The sequence below is a fragment of the Aedes aegypti genome, chromosome 2, assembly GCF_002204515.2.
Source record: "Aedes aegypti strain LVP_AGWG chromosome 2, AaegL5.0 Primary Assembly, whole genome shotgun sequence".
In the NCBI taxonomy this organism is placed as follows: domain Eukaryota; kingdom Metazoa; phylum Arthropoda; class Insecta; order Diptera; family Culicidae; genus Aedes; species Aedes aegypti.
Genome location: NC_035108.1, coordinates 99,499,170 through 99,526,702, shown reverse-complemented (window position 1 = coordinate 99,526,702; position 27,533 = coordinate 99,499,170). Strand labels below are relative to the sequence as shown.

General features: G+C 38.1%; 1 protein-coding gene across 6 annotated transcripts in view; it reads right to left on the bottom strand.

Moving 5' to 3' along the window:
- Window positions 1-835: 835 nt before the first annotated feature.
- LOC5570737 (sphingosine kinase 2) overlaps window positions 836-27,533 on the bottom strand; it is a 64,532-nt gene continuing 37,834 nt past the window's right edge. For all 6 annotated transcript variants that reach the window (XM_021841680.1, XM_021841682.1, XM_021841683.1 and 3 more), the window contains exons 3-4: window positions 3,366-3,465; window positions 836-3,281 (exon numbers count right to left, since the gene is read on the bottom strand). In XM_021841680.1, coding sequence (XP_021697372.1) covers window positions 2,346-3,281; window positions 3,366-3,465 — 1,036 coding nt within the window. In that variant the 3' untranslated portion in view covers window positions 836-2,345. The remainder of the gene's footprint in view (window positions 3,282-3,365; window positions 3,466-27,533) is intronic.

The window sequence follows — 27,533 nt, the reverse complement described above, 5'->3', positions numbered from 1 at the left end:
GATATTTTTCAGAAATCAAGAAATTTTGATAACATCGTGAGGCATTTCTTAAAAAAAATTTGTGATTAATTTTGGGTATGACCTAAAAGCAGGCTTGATAATTCTCCTCAACATCATCAGAGTTCGGTGACTTACTCTAGAGCAGCGTGCTGCCTTTGCCTCTTTGCGAGGGAGCGAAAAAATGCTAAGCAGAGAGGCAACGAAAAATGAGCGAGGAAGATGCAGCACAAAAAAAAGCCGAGTAAAATTCCATCAAAAAAGGGTGCTCTCACAACTCCCCGAGGACTGTCTGTTCGGGCGGCAGACTCGAGAGTTCGTTTGAAGTGTGAGTGATGGTGAGCATCGCAACGAGAGAGAGAGTGCCTGAAAAAATCCTCGCATTTTTCTGCACTCTCACTCGAATCGCTTGAGGATCTGTGTTGAAAATTTTGAGTTTATGTTTTTCTCCTCAGAAAAACGGCAAAATCGCCTCCTCTTTGCATCGTAGAGGAGTTTCTATCAAGCCTGCCTAAAAGCACCCTTGACGAATAAGGATTTTTGAAAGACTCTCATGAACTCTTGAACAAGTTTTAGAAGATAAATAGCTATATTAATCCCTTAAGAATTTGTGTAGGAATGTCAGAATTTTTATTGGAGTACGGAAATGAATCGGCCGTAGGCTCTCGAGTGCTTCAACAAGTTTTTGGGAGAAATTTGGGAATTTGGTGGAAATTTTACCTGTCAGCAATTGTGGATGGAATTAGGAATTCTTGTGGGGTTTGTGGGGAATAGCAGTATTCATGATTTTTTTTTCGAAAGCTCTGGGCAAAAACCTGTATGATTTTTCTTGGAGTAATTTCTGTAGCAGTCTATGGAAGGATCGCGTTAGTAAGTAGTGCTTAATCGTTTGATCGCGACGCTTGCTCCTGCATGAGCGAGCGATGCGATCAGGGTCAATCGTGTTCGTGCACGTGTGGCGGATCGCTGCACTGAGGCAGACATACTTAAGTTTTCCATAAATCATGATTTATGAACCAGCCAAATTATGGTTTAATTGAACGCTTAAACATTTCGAAAACGGTATCATAAGTTTCATAAGTGAGAGCTTTGAATTATTTAAGAGCCATTGCTTGAAATAATTTTCATAGCAATCGGTAAAAGAACTGCTCCGCTTTCGATTTTGGGTACAGGTTAATCAAGAACAGATCACATGTTATCAAAACATATCAATTTTTGAGATCGCCTGACATAAAAAGCAACCATTATTAGTGATTGAAAATTTTTGTTAAGCAATTATGATTGCCCTTATTACTGATTTTCATTGATTGACTTATGAAATTTAGTAATGAAATTCTTCACCAAAATCATAAGTAAAACTTAAAAATTTCAACAATAATCGTTGTGGCGCCAAATCATAATTATTCCCTAAGAAATTATTAAGTTTTTTTTGCCTCAGTGTGGATGTTTTGAACGTGTCGTTTACTTCTGCAGGGGCGAACGATGAACACTTGTTCGGCGTATAATCGAATAATACCGCAAATTCGGCTAGACGTGAATAAATCATGGATCATATCACCACGGTGACACCCGGATCCTTATTTTATCCCACTAGCCCAATATCTTTTCCATAACAACTATGAAGATGTAGAGGATTCTTCGGTATCTGATAACAATGGTTGGGTAACTAACATTCTTTCCCTTCCCCGATGACCGTAATTACGGCACCGTTATTGACTTTTGAATTTATAGCATCCTTTGAAAAATTTCTGGAAGAATTTCAAGGAGAAAGGGTAGACGAGTATCTAGAAAAAAAATTCTGGAGTAGGAGTCCCTGAAAGAATTCCAAATGAATTCCTTGGAGAAATCATTAGGATAATTACTGAAATTTTCTCTCGAGGAATCTGAGAAGGAATTCTTTAAAAATCAGTTAAATAGTCACGTAATAGTTTCTGAAGGTTCCTCTGAATCCTGTCGATCTTGTTATAGGAAGGATATAAAAAACTAACTGCAATGCTGTAGTTCATACCCTGAAGGTTTGAAAAAAAAATATAATTGGAAATATTTTGTGTCTCATATTTTTCGAGAACAACCATTACTCTGCTGTACAGACTTTAATAAAAAATAGTAAAATAAGTACGAACAGCGGTTTCAGAAATAATTCACATGAACATTTTTATCGCGCTAAATTCAAACGGAACGATCAACACCTAAATAAATTTATTCAACCATGAACAGAGTTCGTTCACCCATCTTTGCATCACTATCATCTCCCCAGCTTCACTAATTGGTAACAATATCAAAAACAACATTCATCACCAAACCACTATACCCACTCATTCTTGGCGCAAACTCACTCCCGCACGCAATCATTTCGGTACCATAACTTTGGCTAAACTAGGAAAGATCTCCGCCTGGATTGGTCCGTACTCCACGTTTTCGCCGTCCACGGTCATGTGACCCGGCGTGGACCCACTGGGCTCGATCCGGAATGCCGTCACTGGAATCATCTGGATGTACTGGTTGGCCTGCGTTGGAATGTGGGACCCGCTGCTCAGGCCCAGCATGAACGACAGCAACTGGGACCGACTTACCCCGGCCCTGATGATCAGTAGCCATATGATGCCATCGTTCAGCTTGGACAGCGGAGCGAAGTAGCAGTCCGTACTGAGGTGCGTCTGGTAGGCCGCATGCACCATTACGAACTCCCCGTCGATGGTTTTCCAGCTGTCGGACAGGGACGCAGTCAGTGCTGGAAGCCTGGAAGGTGGTCCATACATCTGCACCACATTGGTACCTGTAGGGGCACCTTCGTTGGAAGCACGGTCACTCTCATATATACTATCCACGGTGGAAAAGTACGTGCTCTTCCGGGACGTTGCCGAGTACCAACTGTCGATCCGAGGTCGGAACGTATCCAGATTACTACCCGTTTCCAACGATAGCACGTCGCTAAAATTTGTATCGCAGGCATCACAATTGCTGTGGCTATCGTTAGGTCCACCACCTCCCCCACTTCTACAGTCATGGCAATCCAGGGTGGTGTTGTAACTTATACTGTGCTTCAGTAATCCTACGCCGCCACCGCCGCCACCACCACCTTCCCGTGGCAACGAGTTTGACCGATTCATATTACTAACTAGTGCCGGAATGTACGACACCTTGCCCTGATAGGTACGTAGGCTGATTAGCCGATGGACGGACCAAAGTGTAAACCGTTGGCCACCGATGGCCCGCAGTCGCTCGCTCTCAATGTCGATGTCCGAGATTAGGCCCCAGCCAACCGACAGGAATGAGAACATTATCTGCAAAAAGACATTGGATGCCGATTAGCTACTACCATGTTATCGTTCGAAAGTGTTGTCTCTCTTCATGGAAAGGATACTCACTTGAGACCGTGTCTCCACTCTAACTATATCTAACATGGAATGTTTGCCTTTGACCATGGTTAAAGCTGAGGCCAGGATCGGTTTCGTTTCGAAGGGTTCGCTGAAAGGGAACGGAGAAATGGAGAAAAGAAAGTTAGAAAACAACCATAAGTACTCGGTAATGATGGTGCTTGTTGTTTGAAGATGGTGTGTAAATGGGTGTATTAGAAAGCCATTATGCAATATACAATCAGACGTATGCTAGTAAAGAAGGACCACAATATGATAGACTTATTACCAGCTCTTTGTCCATTGGCTACGACGTCGCCAATTGATATAGATTTCATTTATCCATGCATTACTGGTAATTTAAAATTGCATAGTAGATTCGTCCTTATTTATGAGTAATGTTTACTCAGCTTTCGATCTATCTATTTAAATGTGAATTCCAGAACTGGGTGTCGACATCTTCTAAAATTCAATCAGTAACTTCTCCAGAAATTTCTAGGGATTTCCTATGATTTGAACTAAACATTTCTCTGAAGATGCCGTCAGCAATTCCTCCAAAGATTTCTCCTACACTAATTCTATAAGATTTTATAAAGTCAGGTAAAAGTAGATAAAAAACCGAATTTAGTACTATACCATTTAATTCCAATAGAGTTTGTATCCTTTGACAGATACGCGTATTTCGACCTCAACTGTAAGGGCGTCTTCAGTGTCGTGTACTAGACTCGACTGTCAAATGATACAAACTTTAGTGGAATTAAATGGAATTCTTCCAAAAATGTCTCCAGGGAAATGCCAAGAAATATAAATCCGTATGGAAGTTTCTAAAGACAATCTTTTAGTAACCTCTGATAAAACCTGTGTAAATTTTATAGTCATCCTTATTAAACAAGGATCTCTGCAAGAGCTACTGCACTTTTAACGAAGTTTAAGTAAATTTCATAGGTAAATTCCTTCAGTCTTCCATAGATAAAATCAATCAAATCTTGGGCTAGTATTTCGCTGGATTCTTTAAAGGTATTTCTTGAAAAAGATTGGAAATTTGTGCAGGAATGATTGGAGGAACTATTGGAAAAGAAATCTGTTATATTAACAGGTGTAAAAACTTAAATAAACTTTTGAAGATCGCATGGGATTTTTTTAAGCTTTTGAAGATTTTTTTAGAAACACTGCAGGAGTAATGCCTGCATAAAATGCTGGAGAAATTCTTGAAAAAAAAAAAGATTTGTTCGAAGAACTCCTCAAGGAATTCTGGGTTTCTGGGATGAATAATTGAAGGAATCCACATGAACAGACGGAGGAATTCTTGCAGGGTTTCTTAAGAAAACCCCTTAAGCTATATTTTTTTTTCAAAAACTCTGAAATAAACCTTTGTAGATTTCCTCGGAGGAAATTCTGTAGAAATCTTTCGAAGAACTGGAGAATTCGGTTGAAGGAATAGTGAAAAAATATTTGGAGGAAATTCTAGGATCGTCTTGGAAAAAAAAATCAAAATAATACCTGAGGAAATTACCAGAAATAGTAGCTTTGGAGCTCTCATGGATTTCCGGGAGCAAATTCTGGACAAATTCTTCTAAGCATCCTTTGAAAAATCGCTGGCAGTATTCTTGGAAGGGTTGTTAGAGAAATCTCTTAGAATTTCTGGAGGGATTACTCTAGAAGACCCTGAAAGTATTCGTGATAAAATCACTATGATAATTCCTGAAGCGTTTCCTCGGGAAATCTGGGATGAAATTCTTGAAAAACATGGGGATCTAATTCTTCGGAAAAAGGTGCACTTTGCGAAAAAGGACCACGTGATAATTGAGCTGAAATCGAATTCAGATTAACTTCTGCGTTCATGAGTCCTCTCATGGCGTAGTGGTAACGCGCCCCAACTAGAGATCGCACGGTGTGTTTCGTAGAACAAGTTTACTACAAAAAAATAGGTAAGTCTGAAACTTCTCCACAATAAAGTCTAGGTTTCTCGCGTTCATTTGCTGCTAAAACCAAAATAATCGGTCGGGGGGTCCAGAGTAATTTTTTTTTGTTTGATTTCGAGAGACTTGCACAGATGTTTGAATTTGCCTATCTATGTGTTTATGTACATTAGGGCGGTTCAAAATTAAAAAATGTTTGAGAATTCAATCTCACATATGTTCCTTACTATCCTTACTATAAAAATAGTATTCTGTGAAATTCGCAGCTTTCTAGGTGGTGATTTAAGTGGCCCAAAGACAATGTAGATTTATATGGAAATTACTATGAAGAAATTTTGAGGTATGTTCCAAACACGCTTGTACTGTAATGTAAGTACAAACTTATTACCCCATTGTAAAAGCTCATTCTTCAAACCATAATAAAGAAATTTGCTGAAGAGAGAAATTCAATTCGACAGATAGTAGAAGAGATATTCATGAGTTTGTTTGCTATTATTTAGCTTAACCCCTCTACCGGCAGCTTCATTTTTTCAGCACAAAAATATATTTTAATCGCGATAACTTTTTTGTTTCTCTATATTTTTCCACCATTTTTTTACAACTTCTCAAAAAACTCTTCTACTTTTGGAATCTATGTCGGTATTGACCATTGGTCAACTGGTTTTAAAAATATGTTGGTGTTCCTTGGGTGTTCCCATATAAAATTTCAATATGATGTTTTAAGAAGTTTTCAAGATCTCGTTACGGCTAGAGTGGTACCAAAAACATAAAAGCTCATTGCTCAAAAACAGTTACACCGATTTGTTTAATTTCTTCACAATAGACTTTCATCAAAGTTTAGTTTTGAAAAGCGAATAACCGAATATGAGAAAAAATCTGTAGCCAGAGATAATTACGAGAGTTATGGCTATGCGTCGATCCCCCAAGGAATTTTGGAATATCTCCGAATATAGATGACCAATGCTCAAAACCGATACAGATTCTGAAAAAAGAGAGTTTTTTGAGGAGTTGTGGAATTTTTTTTTTCGAAAATATTGAGAAACAAAAAAGTTATCGCAATTTGAATATTTTGAAAAATTGAAGCTGCCGGTAGAGGGGTTATCAGGTATCAGAAGGCCGGCTCCAAAGGCACGTTCCCCACCAGTTGGGAGATTTGTGCCATCGCCATATTTGAGCCTATTTCATCATCTACCCGATGGGAGAGGAAAGGGAAGGGAAAGATGGGAGGAAATAGGAGTGGGGTCCCTTGAAGAGGGAAGATCGCATAAGCGAAATGAGAGCATGTAGCTCCATACCACAATGGGTTCGAACAGCGCCCTAAAAAGGACACTGCAAAACGCATGAGCGTAAAGAGAGCCTATAGCTCATTACCACAGCGGGTTAAGAATAACAGGATGTCCTGAAGATTCAGGCTTCTGTATTCAGTTTCACTTATTAAGTGTTTACCAAGTAATTGGAATCGCATTTGCGCAAAAACTGGACAGTTACATATCAGGTGATACGAAGTTCCATAATCGGAGTCACAACTATCACACACACAAATGAGTCAGCACGCTGAATATTTGCCATGTGATAGTTGAGTCGGCAGTGGCCTGTCAACGCTCTGACCAAGAGACTGCAATTCTGCTTTGACAGATTTGTTAAATACTTCGCCACCTTTGGAGATGGCTCAGTAATATACAATTTTGTTTGACGACACGACTCCAAACTATTCCAATATTGCTTGTGCTGAGTTGCCGCCCAAGAGTTTATCTGAAGCTTCACCCAGCACTTCGAAATTGGAATAGCCGGCTCAGGGCCAATGAAGTCATGCGATGCTCCATCGCGAGCTAGCTCATCAGCCAATTCATTTCCAGCGATGGAAGAATGGCCAGGTACCCATACAAGGTTTACAGAGTTGACTGAATTCAGTTCCTCAATTTGAGTTCGACATGCGATAACAAGCTTCGACCTTGAGTTGGCCGAAGCGAGAGCTTTTATAGCAGCTTGACTATCTGAACAGAAGTATATGACTTTACCCATTACACGCTGTTGAAGTGCTGATTGCACTCCACACATAAGGGCAAATATTTCCGCCTGAAAAACGGTGCAGTTTCTACCAAGTGAGTAAAACTGATTCAGCCTTAGCTCACGAGAATATACTCCTGCACCAGCTCTACCTTCAAGAAGGGAGCCATCAGTGTAACATACTATATTGCTTGATATACTTCTTTCCAAATAGCCAGACGTCCACTCTTCCCGTGAAGGGAATTGTGTGGTAAATGTCCTGTAAAGAAAGTTACAAGCAATTGTGAGATCACTTGGAGCAAGGACAATTTTGTCCCAATTCACCAAAAGTGGAAACAACGAAGTGTGTGTAGATCTACGATTCACTGGATTTTTCTCCAGTAGATCCAGTACCCATAAACGGTAAGAGCAAGAAAGTGCTTCTTGTTTAAGATATATGTGTAGTGGCGCAACGTCGAAAAGGGCCTCGAGCGCCGCTGTGGGAGTTGTAGAGAACGCACCAGACATCGCCATCAAGCACATCCTTTGGAGATGGCCCAATTGGATTGTTCTCACTTCGCCCTTTTGCCACCACACAAGACATCCATATGCCAATATTGGTCGAACAACTGTTGTGTAAATCCATTTGATATATTTGGGTTTGAGGCCCCAAGTTTTACCAAAGGTTCGCCGGCATTGACCGAAGGCCATACAAGCTTTTTTGACTCTGAAATCAATGTGAGCTGTCCATAAAAGTTTGGAATCTAGAATGACTCCGACATACTTTACTTGATCAGTCACATTAATCTCAGTGCCAAAAAGACGTAAAGGTCGAATTCCATCGCGGTTTCGTCTTTCCGTAAACAGAACAATAGATGTTTTATTCGGGTTAACCGAAAGGCCATATTTGCGACACCAACTCTCGACTACCTGAAGAGCACTTTGCATCAGGTCGAATAGGGTGCTTATGCACATACCAACTATCAGAGCTAGATAGTCGTCGGCAAATCCATAAGTTGGAAAACCGCAATTATTGAGTTGCCTCAATAGCGTATCTGCTACGAGATTCCACAAAAGTGGTGACAAGACTCCCCCTTGGGGGCATCCGCAAACACTCAATTTTCGAATCGCTGCTTGACGCAATGTCGAGAAGAGATGTCGGTTTTTGAGCATTTGATGAATCCAATTGGTAATCATTGTAGGTAGCCCATGGTTTCGTGCGGCTTCCAATATGGCATCGAAAGACACGTTATCAAAGGCACCCTCAATATCCAAGAAAACACCCAAGCACGATTGCTTCTGAGCGAATGCTTTCTCGATATCGTATACAACTTTGTGTAAAAGAGTCACAGTGGACTTTCCAGATTGGTAAGCATGTTGATTCACATGAAGAGGCATGTTTGCCAAATAAACATCACGGATGTGATGATCGATAATGCGTTCCAGACATTTCAGAAGAAAAGAGGTCAGACTGATTGGTCTAAAACTCTTCGCTTCTTCATACGACGCACGTCCTCCTTTTGGGATAAACTTTACAGTAATATCACGCCAGGATTTGGGAATGTACCCGGTAGCAAAACTGCTTACAAGTAGCTTTTTCAAAACATGTTTGATAGACTCAAATCCCTTTTGGAGCAGAACAGGATAAATCCCATCCGCTCCTGGAGATTTGAAAGGAGCAAAACTATTAAGTGCCCATTGAATCGATTCAGTAGTTACGATACTGCGAGCCGAGGCCAGAGACTCGTAACTACATGAAAAGACATTTGGTTCATCCGTAGATGCTATGTCCACACATCCGGGGTAGTGTGTATTGAATAAACATTCTAAAACTTCTTCATTGGAAGAAGTAAAGTCACCATTTGGTAAGCGAATTTCGTTCACTTGGAAATCCTTAGATTTTGCAAGGATTTTGTTCAGCCGACTGACTTCACTCAAACTGGAAACATTTGTACAAAGGTTTTTCCAGCCGGATCGTTCAGCAGAACGAAGAGCCTTCTTGTAAGCCTTGCGAGCCGACTTGAACGACTCTGATCCAGCTGAACGGCGTCTGTTCCAACTCCTTCTACATTGTTTCCTGAGTCTAGTCAGATCGGAATTCCACCATGGGGTCCCTCTTGTAGTCTTTACAGACCGCAGAGGACATGCTTCTTCAAAAGCTTCCATAATGTAGGATGTTGTAGTATCAACGGCATCATCCAGATCACTTGGATTTTCAATGGACGGAGAATATCCATGAAATTTGGTCGCAACCAATTCAATGTAGAGTTCCCAGTTTGTTGACCGGGGATTCCTAAAACGCAAAGTCTGCGCAGTTACATTTGAATGTTCAAAGAAGATGTAGCGATGATCAGATAATGATTCCTCATCTGATACATGCCAATTCGTCAACTCGTGACTGATTCTATTCGAGCAAAGCGTTATGTCTAACACTTCTTCTCTATTAGAAACCATGAAGGTTGGGCGATTGCCTATGTTAAGTAATCCAAGGTCTGTACTACTTAAGTATTCCATCATACTGGAGCCTCTCAAATTGATATCCGAGCTGCCCCAGATGATGTGATGAGCATTGGCATCACTGCCCACAATCAGCGGAAGGCCTTTTGTTACGCAGTGTGCGACAACTCGTTTGAAGTCATCCGTTGGGGATGGTTCATCATGTGGTAAATATACCGAACAATAGACGTATTTCCTGTTGAGGTCACCAACAGAAACATCGATTGTGACAGCACATACATCTCTGGTAGTTAAATCAGAAATGAGTGTAGCAACGATTGCTTTATTAACGAGCACGCATGCGCGGGGCATGGAGCGCGAGTTTGCCATTTCAAGCTTGCTAAAAGTAGCAAAAACTGGGTCCACAAGGTTACCTAGATAGAAGTTCCCTCTACGAAAGTAGGGTTCTTGAACTAGCGCCACTTGGGCTGCACCATTTTGCATGAGTCTGCAAAGATTGATCGTTGCTGTTCTTTTATGCTGAAGATTGATCTGAGCTAACCTAACCGTAGCCACTACCCAAACTAGGCAGGATTAAGCTTTTTGCAATCTCAGCACGAAAAAGACCAGCAACGAAAAAACCAGATCGGTATCTATTTAAAGTCGCCAAAGGCGAAAGAGCACAGAATACACTGTGTAAAACGCATAATGCGAATCCATATAGGTGATAATTTAAATTAAATGTCAACATATTCATAATCCCACCCTTATTAAGCCTCAAGATAGAGACTGAAGAAGGGCAGCCGATTATCTCGGAGAAACACAAGGTCACCTGCACCATTGCTCCGGGTAGCACAGGAAGGACTCAATACTGTGGAGGGCGCCCTGGTACCCCACAGGCTCCGTTTGCGGTTAGGTTTTATTTAGACCCCCCTAACCATTCATTCTTAGGCACGGTACGCATCACACCATAAATTAGGGGTCACCTGTGAGGTGGACTTTTACCACCGGAACAGGCAGTCCGTAGTGTTAATTCTTAGCCAGTTGAAACAACCGCTACCGACACTACGCGGCTATCTAGGCTGCTCGGGAAAAGGAAGTTAATATTGATGATTAACTCCTGACGTGCCCAAGCAGCCAAGTAATGCCGGTAGAGGGGTTAATATGGGGTTATAGTACTGCAAACAAGTACAAAAATCCCAAACCCATTTTAGCCTCATGATGTTAGTTTCTGATCTTTTCATAAGCACTGTGCCATTAAGAAAATAACATAAAGAATATAAGATTAGAAACTTCTCAAATACCATCCAAATTAGCGTATTTTTCAGCACCATGGGGCAAGTATATTACATGCCTTCTAACAAGGTTTATCTTATGTGAAGCCCTCTACTAGTTAATTCGAATAACTGAAATTGTGTTGTTTGAAAGGCGGATAAGTCACTTTTGTATCTGAGTAAAAAGAGAAATCTCGCATAATTTATGATCTCGTCCTAAAAGCCATAGCTTGTTATTACTGAGCAAACGAATGGATTTACACTTTATTTCACAATGCTACGACGAAGAGAAGATCCTCCTCTGTCTCCCAGCGGTGACAGTTTTTATTTTGGTCCGTTTATCTGCTTAATAACAACGAGCTACATACTCGGTTATCAATGGTTTTATGGGTGAATATACATAGAAGCCAAACTTCGAATTTTCAAAAGCACAAGTCTAGAGAAGCAGACAACCGGTAACTCACTGGTCACTCGCTGGTGGCGACTAATCAATAAAATGTTCAACGCAAAAGGTTGTCAGGTTCTTAAGATACAAATCTACAAACAAGCTCTTGAAAATTCTAGATTTGATATCGATGCATCTTTACCTATTAAAAATATTTCCTAATAACTTCTTACATCATTATGACCAATTTAAGTACGATTTTCAAGGTTTTTCGTGGACAATAACTAAAATGACGTTTGAGACAGTTCTGCAATTATGCGTATATAATATGTCATATATGCTTATTACAGCTCTTTTGAGCAAGAACAACTTTACCTTCCAAGCCAAGGTGTTCAAATGGTTTGATCTTGCAGTTTGTCCCATATCTATGTTCAACGCAATGTGTGTCGGTACAAAAACACATATCCATGAATACTTCACACAAAATAAAAAAAAAATGTTCTGGACCCCCGACCGATTATTTTGATTTTGGTCGCAAATGAAAGAGCAAAGTCTAATTGTTTTTAGTTCGAAATTTCAGACTTACCTATTTTTTTGTAATAAAGTTACTCCACAAAGACACCGTGATCGGGGAGTCGTGAGTTCGATTCTCACTGAGAAGACGTGTAACTTTTTCGCAAATCTTCACATCAATTTGTCCATCTAATCCAATTGCAAATTATATGTAATGTTTAGCTTTTCGGTAGTTGTTGAAAAACATGTTGAACCTATTATAGTCTCTGGAGCATGTACAATTTTGCATAAGGATTTAAAGCAAGTGTAATAAGTAACAAATAAGAGTATCCTTTATATTTAAACCCTATCTATTTATTTATTTATTTATTTATTTATTTATTTATGATATAAGCTCTGATCGATTATATCAAGAGATGAATAGCCCGTTCAAAAATCGCTAGCACAATCACTCTCGTACTGTGCATAAAATGATGCGACTGATCTTAGTTTAATCCATTACTTCTTCCAAATATTCTTCAAGAACCTTCTGATATTTCTCTATGGATGTATCAAAAACTTCTCAAGAATTACATCCAGAAATGTTCATGACAATTTGTCCCAGAACACATACAGGGTTGGGCGTAGATTTTTGTTTAGAAAACCAACCATTGATTGTTTCAGAAATGCCGGAAAGGATTGCTCCATTTATTTTTCTATTGGTTAAAGAAATTTCTTGTAGCAATTCCTACAGTTAGTTTCCCAATATTTTCGCTATAGATATTCTCAAACGTTCTTCACACGATCCTTTGATTTTTGGGGGTCATGCACAAACCATGTCACGCTTCACTAAGAAAAATAATGGGAAACCATATCGTGTCTTTCATTCTCCATAAGTATAAGTAGGATGTTGATATGTTGATCAGATGAGAAATAGTTTAATTTATTTTTCAAACTTTCTGCTGATATAGTTTTGTTTTTGGTGAATCGTGGGTAGGACAATCCATAAACTGTCCTAACCTGTCACTATGGGGGATCAGGAAGTCATAAATCGAAAAATTTTTATGACCTAAATCATATGTCATATCAATAAAAGAAATATGAAATGAACTGAAATTTTCCCCACACTTCTGTTTAGATAGAAATCAAGCTTAAAACTTCAGCAAACATGTCCCGCAAAAAAAATTTGCAACAAATTGCAACTTTGGAAGTTTTTTCATTTTTCATTTTTTTTTTTGTTATTTGATTTTTTTACCGTGCATGCTTAAAATGAGTCTCCTTCCGCATTAACAAAGTTTACAGATCTTTTTATTTTTAGTTGGCCTACACATTTTTTGATTTACGTCGGACTAATATTATCATAATAGGATATTATACCTTACGATGTCATTAAAGATGTGAAAAGAATATGTGCACCTCCTCAAGGTTCCATTTACCTTCCAGTCGTCGCGCGGTTTGCCACCGTCAGACCCACCGCGCTTCTGTTGTGAACAAATAGCAGTCTTGTACAAAATACAACAGCGCGACGACTGAAGTGTTAAACAAATTGGATTTAAAATTAAATTACAATTATAAGCTCCGGTGTACTTACTAGCTTTGTAAAGTGATTGAAAATGATCTTAAACAATATCTAGATACAAATGTTTTATCATCCACATTAAGGTGATTATAAAGCGAAGCCAAACTTTGCATTTTCAAGAGCACAAGACTGGAGAATCTGTCAACAGTTCGCGTTGAAAATCAATCAAATTGCTTGCTTGCTGGGTGTGAACAAGGGGATAAATTTTCAACGCGGAGCGCTGTTTGGCTCTTAAGTCTTATGCTCTTGAAAATTCGAGGTGTGGCTTCGTTTTATAATCACCTTAACCCCTATTAAATTATTTATGCTGACCGATGTATCAAAAATTGTTGTATTGTTTCTGTGATAAACAAAAAAAGGAAAAATAATTAAAAAACATAATGGTATAATCATTTGAATTGATAAAAAGTGTATCCAGGTTTCTTAAGACTGCCTTTCGCTTCTTAGGCAGCGTCCATTTATTACGTAACGTAACGTAACTCCCCCCGTCCGTAACGCTTTATGAATAGAAAAAATAAAATTTTGTATGAGCCGTAACGCTTGAGTGTTTACCCAACACCCCACCCCCTCCCCCAAAGTGTTACGTAATTTGTGGACGGTGCCTTATGACTTCTATTATTGGTTTTCAAAAATTCACCCTCTTCATATCCACACCACACCCCCTTCTCCACCCTTTTACGTGCTTTTACCAAACATACATACAATTCGGCCGGCAAAAACTCCAGATGCTAAAGTAAATCATCCAGGTGCCCGAGTTGTTTTTAGTTTTTTTTCTGGCGTAATATTCCCAATTGAACTGCTTCTCAGCTGAGTGTTCCCATGAGCACTTCCACAGTTCCCAGGCAACCAGAAATCGCATTACAGATTACGTAATGACTCGTTTATTCATACAAATTTCATCACATCCGCACTACAGGTCGATGAAATTGTCCGATTGATGAGTTTCGTCGCATAAAATGCTACTTTTAGTGTTCGTTTGTACATTTTGGTTTCGTCCCGTATACACGTACAAAGTAAGTCATATCAACATTTGTTATCATAAATGAAATCGCATAAGATTGCAGATTAATTCGCAAAAAAATTTATACTCTCGCATCTCGTATCCCAATTTTCATCATATAAAATATGCACGAATATCGCCTCCACTTTTGTACGCATAAGGCATTTCCCCGACATCTTATACGTGAATATTTGCACATGAGAGCATCGTTTACTCCTCGCTCATTTTCCGTTGCCTCTCTGCTCTATTTGTTCAGTAATGAGGCCGTTTCATGACAGATTGACGTGATGAAAAACAGCCGATGAGAAATTGCAAAAAATACTGGCAATAGGCTGTTTTTCATCACGCCAATCTGTCATAAAACGACCCACTTTTCTGCACTGAATTGTGGTAATAGTAATAGTGCAGTGTGGTAATAGTCATAGCGCAATTGAAACCAGTGCTGTAATGATTCATTACGCAACGCTTTATCATTACGCAACTGTTTTGAGTTGCATGATAAATCATTACACAACATTTTTCAGAAATTGTTAAATAATGGTGAATGTTTTCCGATATGATGTTTGATACCCTCAAGTGGTCTTCTACGAAATTGCAAAAAATGTTGTACGTAACTCGTTGCAGAACTCGATTTTTACAGCACTCGTCGTAATTATTCAACTCGGCAAGCCTCGCTGGATAAATGTACAACTCGTGCTGTAAAAATCATCATTCCGCAGCGCGTTGCGTAAACTACTATTAACGTCGTTTTTTTCTTTACAGAAAAACGACACAGCCTACTCGCTCAAGTAAACGCCCTCATTAAGCATGTGTTTTAATAAACTTTTGTAAGGAATTTGATTTGATCACGATCAGAAGACATATTTATAAGGGAAATCCATAGCCAACCTTTTTTCTAATGCAAAAGATGTTCCCTTGTCAACTGGATAATGTTTCCATATACGTTATACGCGGTAGTAAAAACAATCCGATCAGCACAAATCGATGGTGTTTAGTAAGTGCTCATAAACTTTCATCATAGGACAAATTCCACTCCAGCCAAGTAAAGTGCACAACGGTATGCCCGGATTTTACTGCAGGCAGGGTGCAAATGAACTACTTTATTGGCTACCATTAGCATTCGTTAGCGAAGAGATGCTATTGTGTCTATCATTTTGCATTCTCTGTCATATAATCTATATCCTCGTTTTATGACGTTTTGGTTACTACTGTGAAGTTAGTTTTTGATGGTCTCAAGCTTCTATTGGCTCAAAACCACGTCTGTTGGACGAATTACCGTCTACATAGAGCATCATCGAAATCGACATTGCCAAGGTCAATATTTCTGCACATCGCTGAGTAGCATCAATCAACAACCTTCTACAAGTTCGTTCATCCGTTAATTTCGTACGGCTTGCAGGAAAAAAAATCAAACCGGAACACATTGCGTAGACATCAATTTTGCACGAGAAATAGACATAAAACATGAAGACTAATTTTATGTGCATCGCAGATCTTCCTATTTTCATAAAGACGTATGTGTAGGAAAAGGAAGTTATCTGTCAAATTGTACACTTCAGATTAATTACCAGAACTTCAAGTCTGTTCCTCAAAGCAGCATTTTGGGGCCAATATTATACAATATTTTTACTTCTGACTTACCTGAGTTACCTCAGGGGTGTCTTTGCGGATGACGCAGGCCAAAGGACGAAGCCTGCGTATCATCTGTAGTATATGGTGGAAAAAAGTCAAAATTGCCAAAAACGACATGGGACATTTATGCTTATAACGGCCGAATGTATCACAGCGGAAATTTGCCCCATCCAAGAATCCTAACCTAATTTATGAACAGTCCCCAAATGATATCACGTTGACAGGCAGACAACTGAGACAACCTGCTGATAGCATTGACACACATATTCCAAGTAGCACACATGAACATCGCTAGGGGAACGGATTCTCGTTGCTCGCAAACTTAAACATATGGGAATGACCTGGCACAACAACGTCCGTTTGCCACCGCCAGACGGCCGTCACTCCAAACAGGGGGAACAAATAAGCGACACTCATGCTTGGAATTGGTATCATTTATTTTAAACAACCAATGTCTCATATGTATAGCACTGCATGCCAATAAGAATTCCAATCTAGAGCGAGAAAAACTGGAACAATCCAGAATGGTCCAACACTTTGGCCCGGTACGATATGGTGGTTTTCAACTAAGAGCGAATTCCCCTTAAATTTACAGCTGAAATATTTCAGTACTGTATTTTCAATAAGGTCCTTATGCCTCATCCCAATTATTGTACCAAACACTGATGCTTTGGTCAGAAATACATATTGGCACAATGTTTTAATGTTTTGTGTTGATTTAAGCCCAAAAAGCATATCTCCAGTCCAGTTTTTTTTTTAAGTTTCAAAGTTTAATTTAGATTGTATGCAAAATTTAAACGATGTACACGGTGAAAAAAATGTTGAAAAGATGATTCATTTTAAAATAGTATTAGAAGACATGTTGTGATTCTTCTTAAATAATTTTCCCAAACCCGTATGGAAGTTACTTACGTCGATTTGAAAAAGTAATCGAGTTGTTCTTTAAGCGAAGAAAACGCTCTGTTCTTTTTCTTTTTTTCTGACACTACGTCCCTACTCTGTTCTAACAGAGCTTGCTTCTTAGCTTAGTTTTCTTATCAGCACTTCCACAGTTATTAAATGAGAGCAGTAAAGATGAACATTTACAGAACTAAAGATTAAAATATCTTCCTATCATTCTGAAGGAGGCGTTAAACTCGCAATCAAATCTAAATTGTTACATGTAATGAAGAAGATTGAAGCCCACTGCCATAGACGAATGAACAAACAAACCGGCACATTTATTTCTGGATGTCGTCGTCGATTGACGTGCGATTCCGACGTGTGGTGGCGCTGCGCTGGCATGAACCAGATTCGGACTGAACAGGTTGAGTTCAGGTGTCATGTATACATAGTTAGCTATAGATTGGCATATGAATCACGGGTTTATTGCAGAACACCGATCACAAACAGAAACGAAATAGCTATGCAAAGGCTATAATGTTTGTCTATAATCAAGCGGTTTTATGGTTCCATCTGTCGGTGAGTTATGACGGAGGATTCAATGGCTTAACGAAGATTGATGAGTTTGAATCCCAGAGGTGATCCGGTGTGGCACTATTGTTGATGGCAAATTGTAACAAATGTTAGGCTTTTTGTACATTGTATAATTGATTCTGATAAAAATGATTTATTTTGGTAACGAATGGTTGGTAGCAAAAAGGTGTCTTAAAATAGGAACTTTATATACTTCATGCCTGAAAAAACAGACTAAAGAGAAACTAAAAGAAACCAAATTGGAATTGGAAAACACTCCTGGATCGTAATAATCAGTCCTCGGAGTTCCAAGCGGACATCTCACAAATGATATATTCAAGAATTTATTTAGCGATTCCTCATGACAATACGTCATTCCATGTAAATATCATGATTTAAAACGTTAGGATAATGTATTTTGGGTATTATTGCAAGGTATCCTTCAACTATTACTCCGAAGGTTTCTTCAGTAGTTAAACCAGTGATTCTGTGATGGACTTCCTCCATAAAAATACAGAATAACCACAAAAAAATATTTTTGTCCAAGGATACCTCCAGAAATGTCTTCGTTAAGGTATTTCCGTGGATGTTTCTCAAGAAAGTCCTTTGCCCTCTCGGAATATCTAAGATTTACTCCAAGCTATTTGTTTAAAATCTGTTCAAGAATTCAACCAGAAATATCTCTAAGAATATCTTTGGATATTACTCTAAAGATTCCACCGGGGTTTCCTGAGAATTTCCTTAAAAATTTCGTTTCGTTCAGAATTTCATTCTTTCTACTTCTATATTTTTTCAGGTATACCTTGGGAAAATACTCCAGAGATTTCTCTCAAGATTCCTTTAGGAATTCTGCAACAGATTCTGTCAGAAATTCTACGAATAAGTTATCATAGAATTTATCTAAAAATTCGTACAACAGTTTCTCCAAGAATTCCTCCTAGAAGTTTATTGGAAGTGCGGAATCTGATCCAGGAGATTTTTCTGAGGGAAATTTCGAAGTAATTACTGATGAAACTCCTGGTAAAACACAGAACAAACTCATGCAAAAGATAGCTCTTGCAAGTATCTTAAAAGAACTTTGAGGAAGTCTTGGATGACTCCCTAAGAAAATTGCTAAAACAATTATTCGAAAAATTACCAAACGAAACGCTATCCTGTACGATATTCTGGAGGAATTTATGTAGAATGTTACGATTATTTTTGTTACAATGAATGTTGATTGTTGAATGTGTTTATTTATTTGAAAGTCCCCAAATGGTATGGTATGGTATGAAACCTTACAAATACACTCCAATCAATTATTATAATAATCCAAGAGTTAACCACGTGGCCAAATTATCTGAAGTTTGAGAAATTAATAAATATGTGCCAGTAGATGTTTGTGCATTTCAAGGCTTTTCAACCACAGACAATGCAAAGTTAAAAGGGGTCGATTTAGTATGAAGGTTTCCTGTAAGAGTTGGAATCCTAAAATACAGCTGTGTGAAGACAGAAACTGTTCAGCTGTCGATTAAAAGCAATCCAGCTTTATAAAACACAATTATTTACGAGATTGACTAGAGGACCCAAACATTTTAAACGAAACCTTGTCATCCAGTAGAGCTCAAAGACGGCACCCACAAATTAAGTAACGCTCTAGAGGGAGATGGGTAGTGTCAAGCGTAATAAATGGACGCTGCCAAAGATAGAAGCTCCTCAAACAAATAGTAGAGGGAACGTAATTATATGTACTGTGATCTTGTCAATTCGTCTTAATTTATTTGTTGTACCGTGGCGCTCAACGATTTATTTGTTCAATCGAGCATAACGTTGTCTCTATTGTAACATGACTCCCAACACAAAAATCCAAGGTTCTGTTCTAGTAACACAGGTGTTCACAACGCTTTCATTTATAGATTTAGTGTAAATTAAGTGTTGGTTAGAAATCTGCCGAAAAATTGCGATTGTTTTATTTTGTTCTGGTTTGTGACGGGGATGGTAGTCTAATGGTTATCGCTTCTGTTTCCCACGCCCGTCCCTTTCTCGTATTTGTAACATTCTCCCTAGATCTCTCTGCGTCATCCTCGATAATGACACCAAACAGTATCAATTACATTTATCGCTAGAACTGAACAACTCGACTTAACCGCTTACCACAGTGATATCCTTACGGTCGAATACCACTAACAAAACACTCCTACTTCCAAGGTAGCTGTGGGAATTGTAAAAGATTCTCCGGTTTTTTGGTAACAACAGCTATCTAATTAACATTCCTACCTCTTCCTGATGGACATAAGGACGTGGCCGGCGCCGTTATCAATCTAGAAATATTAAGGGTGGTGTGATTGTACATTGAAGATGGTAAAAAGCTAAAACTCAAGCTCCATCTGAGCGGTTCTCTGTACAATATCACTATCCTGATTGATCACGGAGTAGCTACTACGAAGTGTATGTTTGATCGATTTTGATCTGGTGCGAGTGTGTATCTGCATAGCATAGGTAAGATAATAGCATTGTTCGATATTGCATAGCATAGATTAGATAATTTAATCCTAAGATTAAATTATTATGACCTTTCTCAACGCTTTTGACCTCATCAACAAAATTCTTTTTGTTACAATTATTGTGGATTGTTGAATGTTTTATCTATTCGAAAGTCTCCTAAACTGCTCATAAACGTATGTCAGTCCCATGTTTGCTGGATTTCCTATTCACATGGGACAATTATGCGTTAATGGGCAGTAAAGGTGAAGATATAAAACCTTACATATGCACTTTAATGCCAATTTGTGCCACTGTCGACTAAAAGCAATTAAACTTAATAAAACATAATAAAACAATAAAGTATTTACGGGATTGACTCCAGGACCCAAACATTTTAGGTGAAACCTCGTCATCCCTTGGGCTTTGAAGATTGTTCTGGAAGAATCTGGAGGGAACTCTGGCAGAGTCTCTGAATGTATTCCTGAACAAGTATCTGGAGAATCCCTCTTTTCTATGAGGGATTTGCGAAAGAATCAGTGACGACTCATTACCTCACTTTTTATTTGTTCAACGAATCTGAAATTTACAGATTCGTCACATTTCATCATGAAGCATAGAGTAAATGATTGTATTCAGCATTTCTAGCAATTCTCTACTTCTTCTTATTTCTTGCGTTACGTCCCAATGAGACAGAGACTGCTTATCGGCTTTTTTTTAAATGGGTGAGTTCTTGCGTCCTTTAGACTCAAAACTGAAAAAAGGAATTTTCTCGAAAACAAACAACAAATCAAAAAAAGCAACACACACACATAAAACAGCTGTGTGTTATTTTTTGTTTTCAATTTGTCGATTATTTTGGAGAAAACTGTTTTTTTTTTTCAGTTTTGATATTTGCTCCAATTTTATTATGGCCTTTAAACTTTATGTTCAGACTGCTCCTTAGCTTAGTGTTCTGTAGGCACTTCCAACAGTAATAACTTGAGAGCTTTCAATGCCAATTGGCTATTTTTACATTCGTATATCGTTGCCATACGATAATATATTCGTGCATCGTTAAGAAAGGTAATATGTGCTCTGGGAAGTTGAGGAAATGTACAACGTGTAAGACATAAAAAACGGGGAAAAACTTATTTCCCTTAAATACGCGATCCATAAATACGACCCGTGGAGTAATTTCGAGGAATACACAAATAAGCTACAAATCATTTGAATCGAGCTTCAAATTCGTTTAAGACGTTGATGAGCCTTACAAATTTAGAGACCGAGCATACGAAATTGGCTAGAATTTTTTACCACAAATTTCGACCATATTTTTGCAAATTCGATCAAGATACAAATTTGCAATATTGGGGCCCAGATAGCCGTAGCGGTAAACGCGCAGCTATTCAGCAAGACCAAGCTGAGGGTCGTGGGTTCGAATCCCACCGGTCGAGGATCTTTTCGGGTTGGAAATTTTCTCGACTTCTCAGGGCATAAAGTATCATCGTACCTGCCACACGATATACGCATGCAAAAATGGTCATTGGCATAGTAAGCTCTCAGTTAATAACTGTGGAAGTGCTCATAAGAACACTAAGCTGAGAAGCAGGCTCTGTCCCAGTGGGGACGTAACGCCAGAAAGAAGAAGAAGACAAATTTGCAATAGTCAGTTGTACGAGACGTTTTTAAACAGCAGATTGCTTATTTTATGAATGAAATTTTGACAGGAGGCGGTGTCGTAACGTGTGAAAGTAACAGCAATATCATCAGTGTTGCCGTGTCCTAAAATGGACTATATGCAAAACCATTGATTTTTTGATTGACAATTGATTCACAATTGTCATCAAAAAAGACATAAAACAAATAACGAAGCAAGCGTGTCCACAAACGTTGTTCCAACTTTTGCGGATTGGGATACAATGAGCCTCTGTACGCGCCATAAACTCTTTTGTTCTTTTGACTTTTACTGTGCGCCGTGTGTTGGTGCTGTCTTGCTCTCTCTCACGGGCAACTTGAAAACAGAGCGCACAGTAAAAGTCAAACGTTTTATAGCGTTTATAGCATGCATAGGCTCACAGTAGAATCATTAACCTAAGAATGCTACTATTCGTGTGACCAACATCTAGTTTGCTGCGATGTGACAGTGCACAGTGGCCCAAAGCTAGCCAAAAGTTAAAAAAATGAAGTTTGCATATCCCTTCTCGAATATATTATCTTGTTTTCTCGCATAATCTGAGATAACGCCCTAAAAGCCATTGGTAACCACGTGTGTAGCTCGTTGTTTCTGAGCAAATTAAAGAATAAGCATCCAAACCAACATCACTGGCAGGTAGATAATGATCCTTTCTTCACTATAAAGTTGTTAAATAACGTGTATATCCATTCAAATGCTCAGAAACTACGAGCTACACACATGGTTACCAATGGCTTTTGGAAGGAGATCATAAATTATGCGAGATTTCTTCTGCATTGAATAAAAATTCCCCATAGTTTCAGATCGATCGTTGTATATTTCGATTATTTACAGCATGTGAGCTGGAGAGATGTCAGCTGAAATTGACCCTTTAAATTTTTCAAATTGCGTGAAGGTTATTCTATAGAAATTGCAGTTTCTGTACTAAATCATGACAAAATCTTTCTCAACCGGTCTCATTCGAAAAAAGAATACCTTAGGCTTTGAACCATATTTGACATATTTACCATTTGAGAATGAAAAAAGTGTATAACATAGAACTCCTTCAAAAATTAGGCATTTTTTCAAAGGTGGTGCAAGATATCTAGGAAACGCTCTAAAATGAGCATTTACCCCTCAAAGTGTGACAAATATTCCATAGTATTCGTTGTACTATGGCTTCACTTGCGCTTTTTTGCACCAAGATAGGAAAAAATATTTTTTAGTTACACTACGATCCAGACCATTAGATCATCATACTTGTTATAAATATCGCATAGATTCAGAAACATCCCGGATAGATTCAGAAACCACCTCAAGCTTGCCCACGATGTTCAACTTCAGGCAACATTGTTGCAACCTTTTCAACTCGTGATTAATCAGTTTTTTCAAATACAAAAACGAATTTGTTTTATGGATGCTGTTTAATAATGTGGCAATGTTTACCAACGCAGAGAAAGTTCTCGAAAATCGCAATGCAAAGCATAGAAAATCTCAGGACACGCGGTATGTGATCTTTCTCATATTCTGTTCAAGTGGTGATAAACTCTTGTTGCGGAGTAGTTTTGTTGCAACAAGAATAAGAGAGGACAATGTCTTTGTTGCTGCGTGTTGGTTGACAATTGATTCACTGTGCAAAACCGATTGCAATACTCGGTAAGCGATTCAATATACTTTTGAAGCGTAGCGAAGAAATCACTTTTTAGCATAGCCAACGAGTTAGTCGTACATCTAACTCAATGGTAATGCTAAAATGTGATATATAACTGATCTCCTCCACTCTACGATGATAATGTTAATTGAAAATGTTTTTCAATTACCGACAACATTCTTCCATTCGTCCGTGGAGAGTGCCATTAAGTCTATCGATTAAGCAACGCAAACATTTGTACCGTCAACAGTGTAACACTCATATTGGAAATGATAATCCCATTAGTTTGATGAGCTCGTTGGTTCAACGGAACAGGACCGTGATATTAGCTACATCATACCGGCAACCGACCGACGACGATTGAGCTGTGGTGGATGCGAAATCGATCAAACAGCTCCAACACCTCACATTTCGCACCGGATGGATGCTTTCACCCGCAACTACTGGGACAAATCTTTGGATTTGAAAGCGTTGTACAGTACTGGACAGTGCATTTGTAGCTTTTTCGATTTTCAATACAAAATGTGCTCCTTTGGAGAGTTAGATTTGAGTTGTTGAACCAATTTGAATTAAACTTTCAGTTTGTCAAAGGGTAGAAAGCGAAGGGCTTCTATATTTTTTACATAAATTGTTTGTAAATTTCCATTAAAAATTTTACTATAGTAAAATTGTTATTACTTTTGGAACTAATCATTATTACTATTGGAAAAATTACACATACAGTTCAAGTTATGTCTGACGTGTTGTGAAAGTTTTCATTTCAAGATCCATAAATAATATTTAGCCTACCAAATTTGATCGTTTTGTATCGTTTTGTACTGGGACAAATCTTTGGATTTGATGTACAGTATTGGACAATACATTTGTAGCTTTTTCGATTTTAATACAAAATGGTCTACTTTAGAGGGTTAAATCTGAGATATTTATGAACCGATTTCAATAAAATTAAGTGGAATAGCTAGACATGAATGAAAACCGAAATTGGTACTATACCATTTAATTCCACTAGAGTTTGTATCCTTTGACAGATTCGTGTATTTTGACCTCAACTATAAGGCCGTCTTCATTGTCGTGTACTAGACTCCTCTTGTCGACACTGAAGACGGGCTTACAGTTGAGATCGAAATACACGAATCTGTCAAATGATACAAACTCTAGTGGAATTAAATGGTATAGTACTAAATCGGTTTTCATTTACTATAAATTTCCAGTTCGCCAATGACAGGGCAGAAAGTTTAGGGCTTTCACATTTTCATATAAATACCATTTTTTTTTTATTTTGTATGGAATATCCTGAGTCTTAGGGAAAACCAAAAAAGTTGAAAATGTTTTGCCCAATACTGTATGTACGTATATCGGTGCCAATCTGCTCTTTCGAAGGGCGAATACACGGATGGATAGGAAAATGCTTAATCAGGCGGCACATTTTTCCAATCCTTTTTCGACATGCTTCAACTATGACAAAAACGCAAAAGAACAGAATATTGGAGAAACCACTTTTCGCAAACTTGAAGGTCAATCAATATCAATGGTTCGATGGTGTTCGCAATCACAGCCTAATAAACACGATGGGATCTTATTCTTAGCAATATGTTCCCACTGTGGGACAAATCCTGCTCCTCAACTATTCCAGTATTCAACGTCCTTCAGCTCAGATGTTTGCAATTGCTACATTTTAATAGCTATGCTATATTTGCCTCAACTTTCGTGTCTCGATTCGTTTCAGACTTCGAATCGATCATCACTCAGCATTTGGTCGTCATCATCGGTCGGCATGAAAATGTACATTTCGCTTCATATCGATAATGCTACAGAATGTAACAACATTTGATTACTGCCAACCGTTGACGTAGTTCATAGTTGCCTTCAATAGGGAACACGGAACATCTCTATACCTAAACAAAGAAGCAGAACGTCGAACGTTGACACGGAACGTTGTTGAATTTACATTACGTGGTGGTTAAGCTTCCTTTCGTCGTCAGCCGACATGGTGTTTCTTTCCATTGAGGATACCATTTCATTGTGCTGATTGCCATTCCTGTTTCCACTCACCGTGGAGGACCTCTTCAACAAGTTTCTCTGAATGGAAAAATGGCCAGTCTTCACATGGCATTAGTTTGATGGTCGTGTAGTCAAGCTTACTTCACTTGACGAGGAAGTCGATGAATTCATCAGCTCGTTTGTGTACGGCTCTTTATGATACTGGTGGAAAACAGCGATTGCAGTCACTCTACAGCTATGAGTCAACTAAAGGTTATTGGTTTAGCTAAAGCATGTCGGAACAATTCTAGACTCAAAATTTTCCTTAACACACACAGAATAACACTGTTCGACAAAAAAAAAATTTGACTGGATCAGGGACGCGTTTATATGGGTCTTGAAGTGCAAGAAAAGTGTAGAAAGAGGCCGTTTTTAAATGATTTGCAACACCCATGGATTATTTTTTGACAAAGTTTGAAAATTTTGCATTTTTTTATCAAAAGAGCGTAAGGCCGGAACAAATTTGAAAATTTACTTTTGTCTTATATTGTGTTATATCAAAATAAAACAATCTAAGTTTAATTTCAAGTTCTAAGTGCAACATTTTTTAGGTGTTTTAAAATTGTAGCTATTTGAAACAAAATTTGAAAGTTGTTCTTGTTAGAACTTTCTCTCACCAGAACTCAAGATTATGGGTAAAAAACCTGGAGATTGCTTTTATGAAAATTCTAAATATGAAAAATGTAATACGATCAATGCTATGAAAAATTAAAAAGATACGTGATAATAGTTCAAAACATTTTGATCGACGGGTATACGCTGCTAAAACATGGTTTTGCAGCATATTAGAATAAAAAATGATAAATTTACCAGATTTTCCATTTTATTATTTATTGTCCCCCCCCCCCCTCGACACATTTTGATGGCAAGTGACACAAGAAGATTTCAAGATTTGTTCCGGCCAATTAGCAAAATATCAATATATTTTCAAATTCAATTATTAAAGCTTTGAATTATTCAAATCAATATTTTTTAACCCTAGATCGCTTCAGGGAAACGTGCACCATTTCAGAAGAATATTGGCATCATTTTTATATATGAATTTGGAATGTTGACGATCATTAAGCAAGTATGTGAAGATGTGCACCATATAAATACTACTTATTCGCAAATCGCAAATAACAATGTTATCACATTTTTTTACAGACATCGTTTCCTGATAAACCGACTAGCGCATGTAAGACCAAATTTTGTATTTATGCTGAGAGTTTATTAGACCAACCAGCCCATATAAACATAACAGATACATCAATTTTCCGTAGTCCTATCCTTGTTGAAATCAAATGTTACTGGATTGCATTGCTCATTGCTTTATCAAATGGAGCAAATATTGAATCCTAATCAAGCGTCTTCTTGAATGATCGTTAACATTCCAAATTCATATATAAAAATGATGCCAATATTCTTCTGAAATGGTGCACGTTTCCCTGAAGCGATCTAGGGTTAAAAAATATTGATTTGACTAACTCAATGGTTGAATAATTGAATTTGAACATATATTGATATTTTGCTTATTACGCTTTTTTTGAAGAAAAATGCTAAATTTTCAAACTTTGTCAAAAACTAATCCAAGGGTGCTGCAAATCATTTGAAAACGGCCTCTTTCTACACTTTTCTTGCACTTCAAGACCCATATAACCGGGTCCTTGATCCAGCCAAAAAATGTTTTTTGTCGAACAGTGTAATAGTAGTGAAAGCCAATTTTCATACAAAATGCTCAACTTTGCCATGCTGTAACTTTGTTTCCTCATGAGCAACCGACATGAAATTTTGGCAGAGAAGTACATATATACTCAATTATATTATCACAAAACATTAAAATTTTCAAACTGACGGTTGAAAAGTTAAGCACCAGGTAAAAACTCTCAAAACAATAGTAGTTTTTATTTTGCAAATTTTTGTTCAGCAACAATTTTGTAATAAAATGGTTTGTCTATACGTTCATAGGCTGAGTGGAAATTGTTGAAACGATGAGTAGAGAAAAATTTAATAATATTTTGAGCGATTTCACCTGGTGCTTTTTAACCGGCATAAAAAAACTCATATATTGTGATAATGAAATTGAGTATATTTGTAGTTCTCTGCCAAAATTCCATGCCGATTGCTAATAAGGAAACAAAGTTACATGCCAAAGTTGAGCATTTTGTATGAAAATCGGCTTTCACTACCATTATTCTGAACACAACTGTACATAACAAATTTACAATATTTAACTGA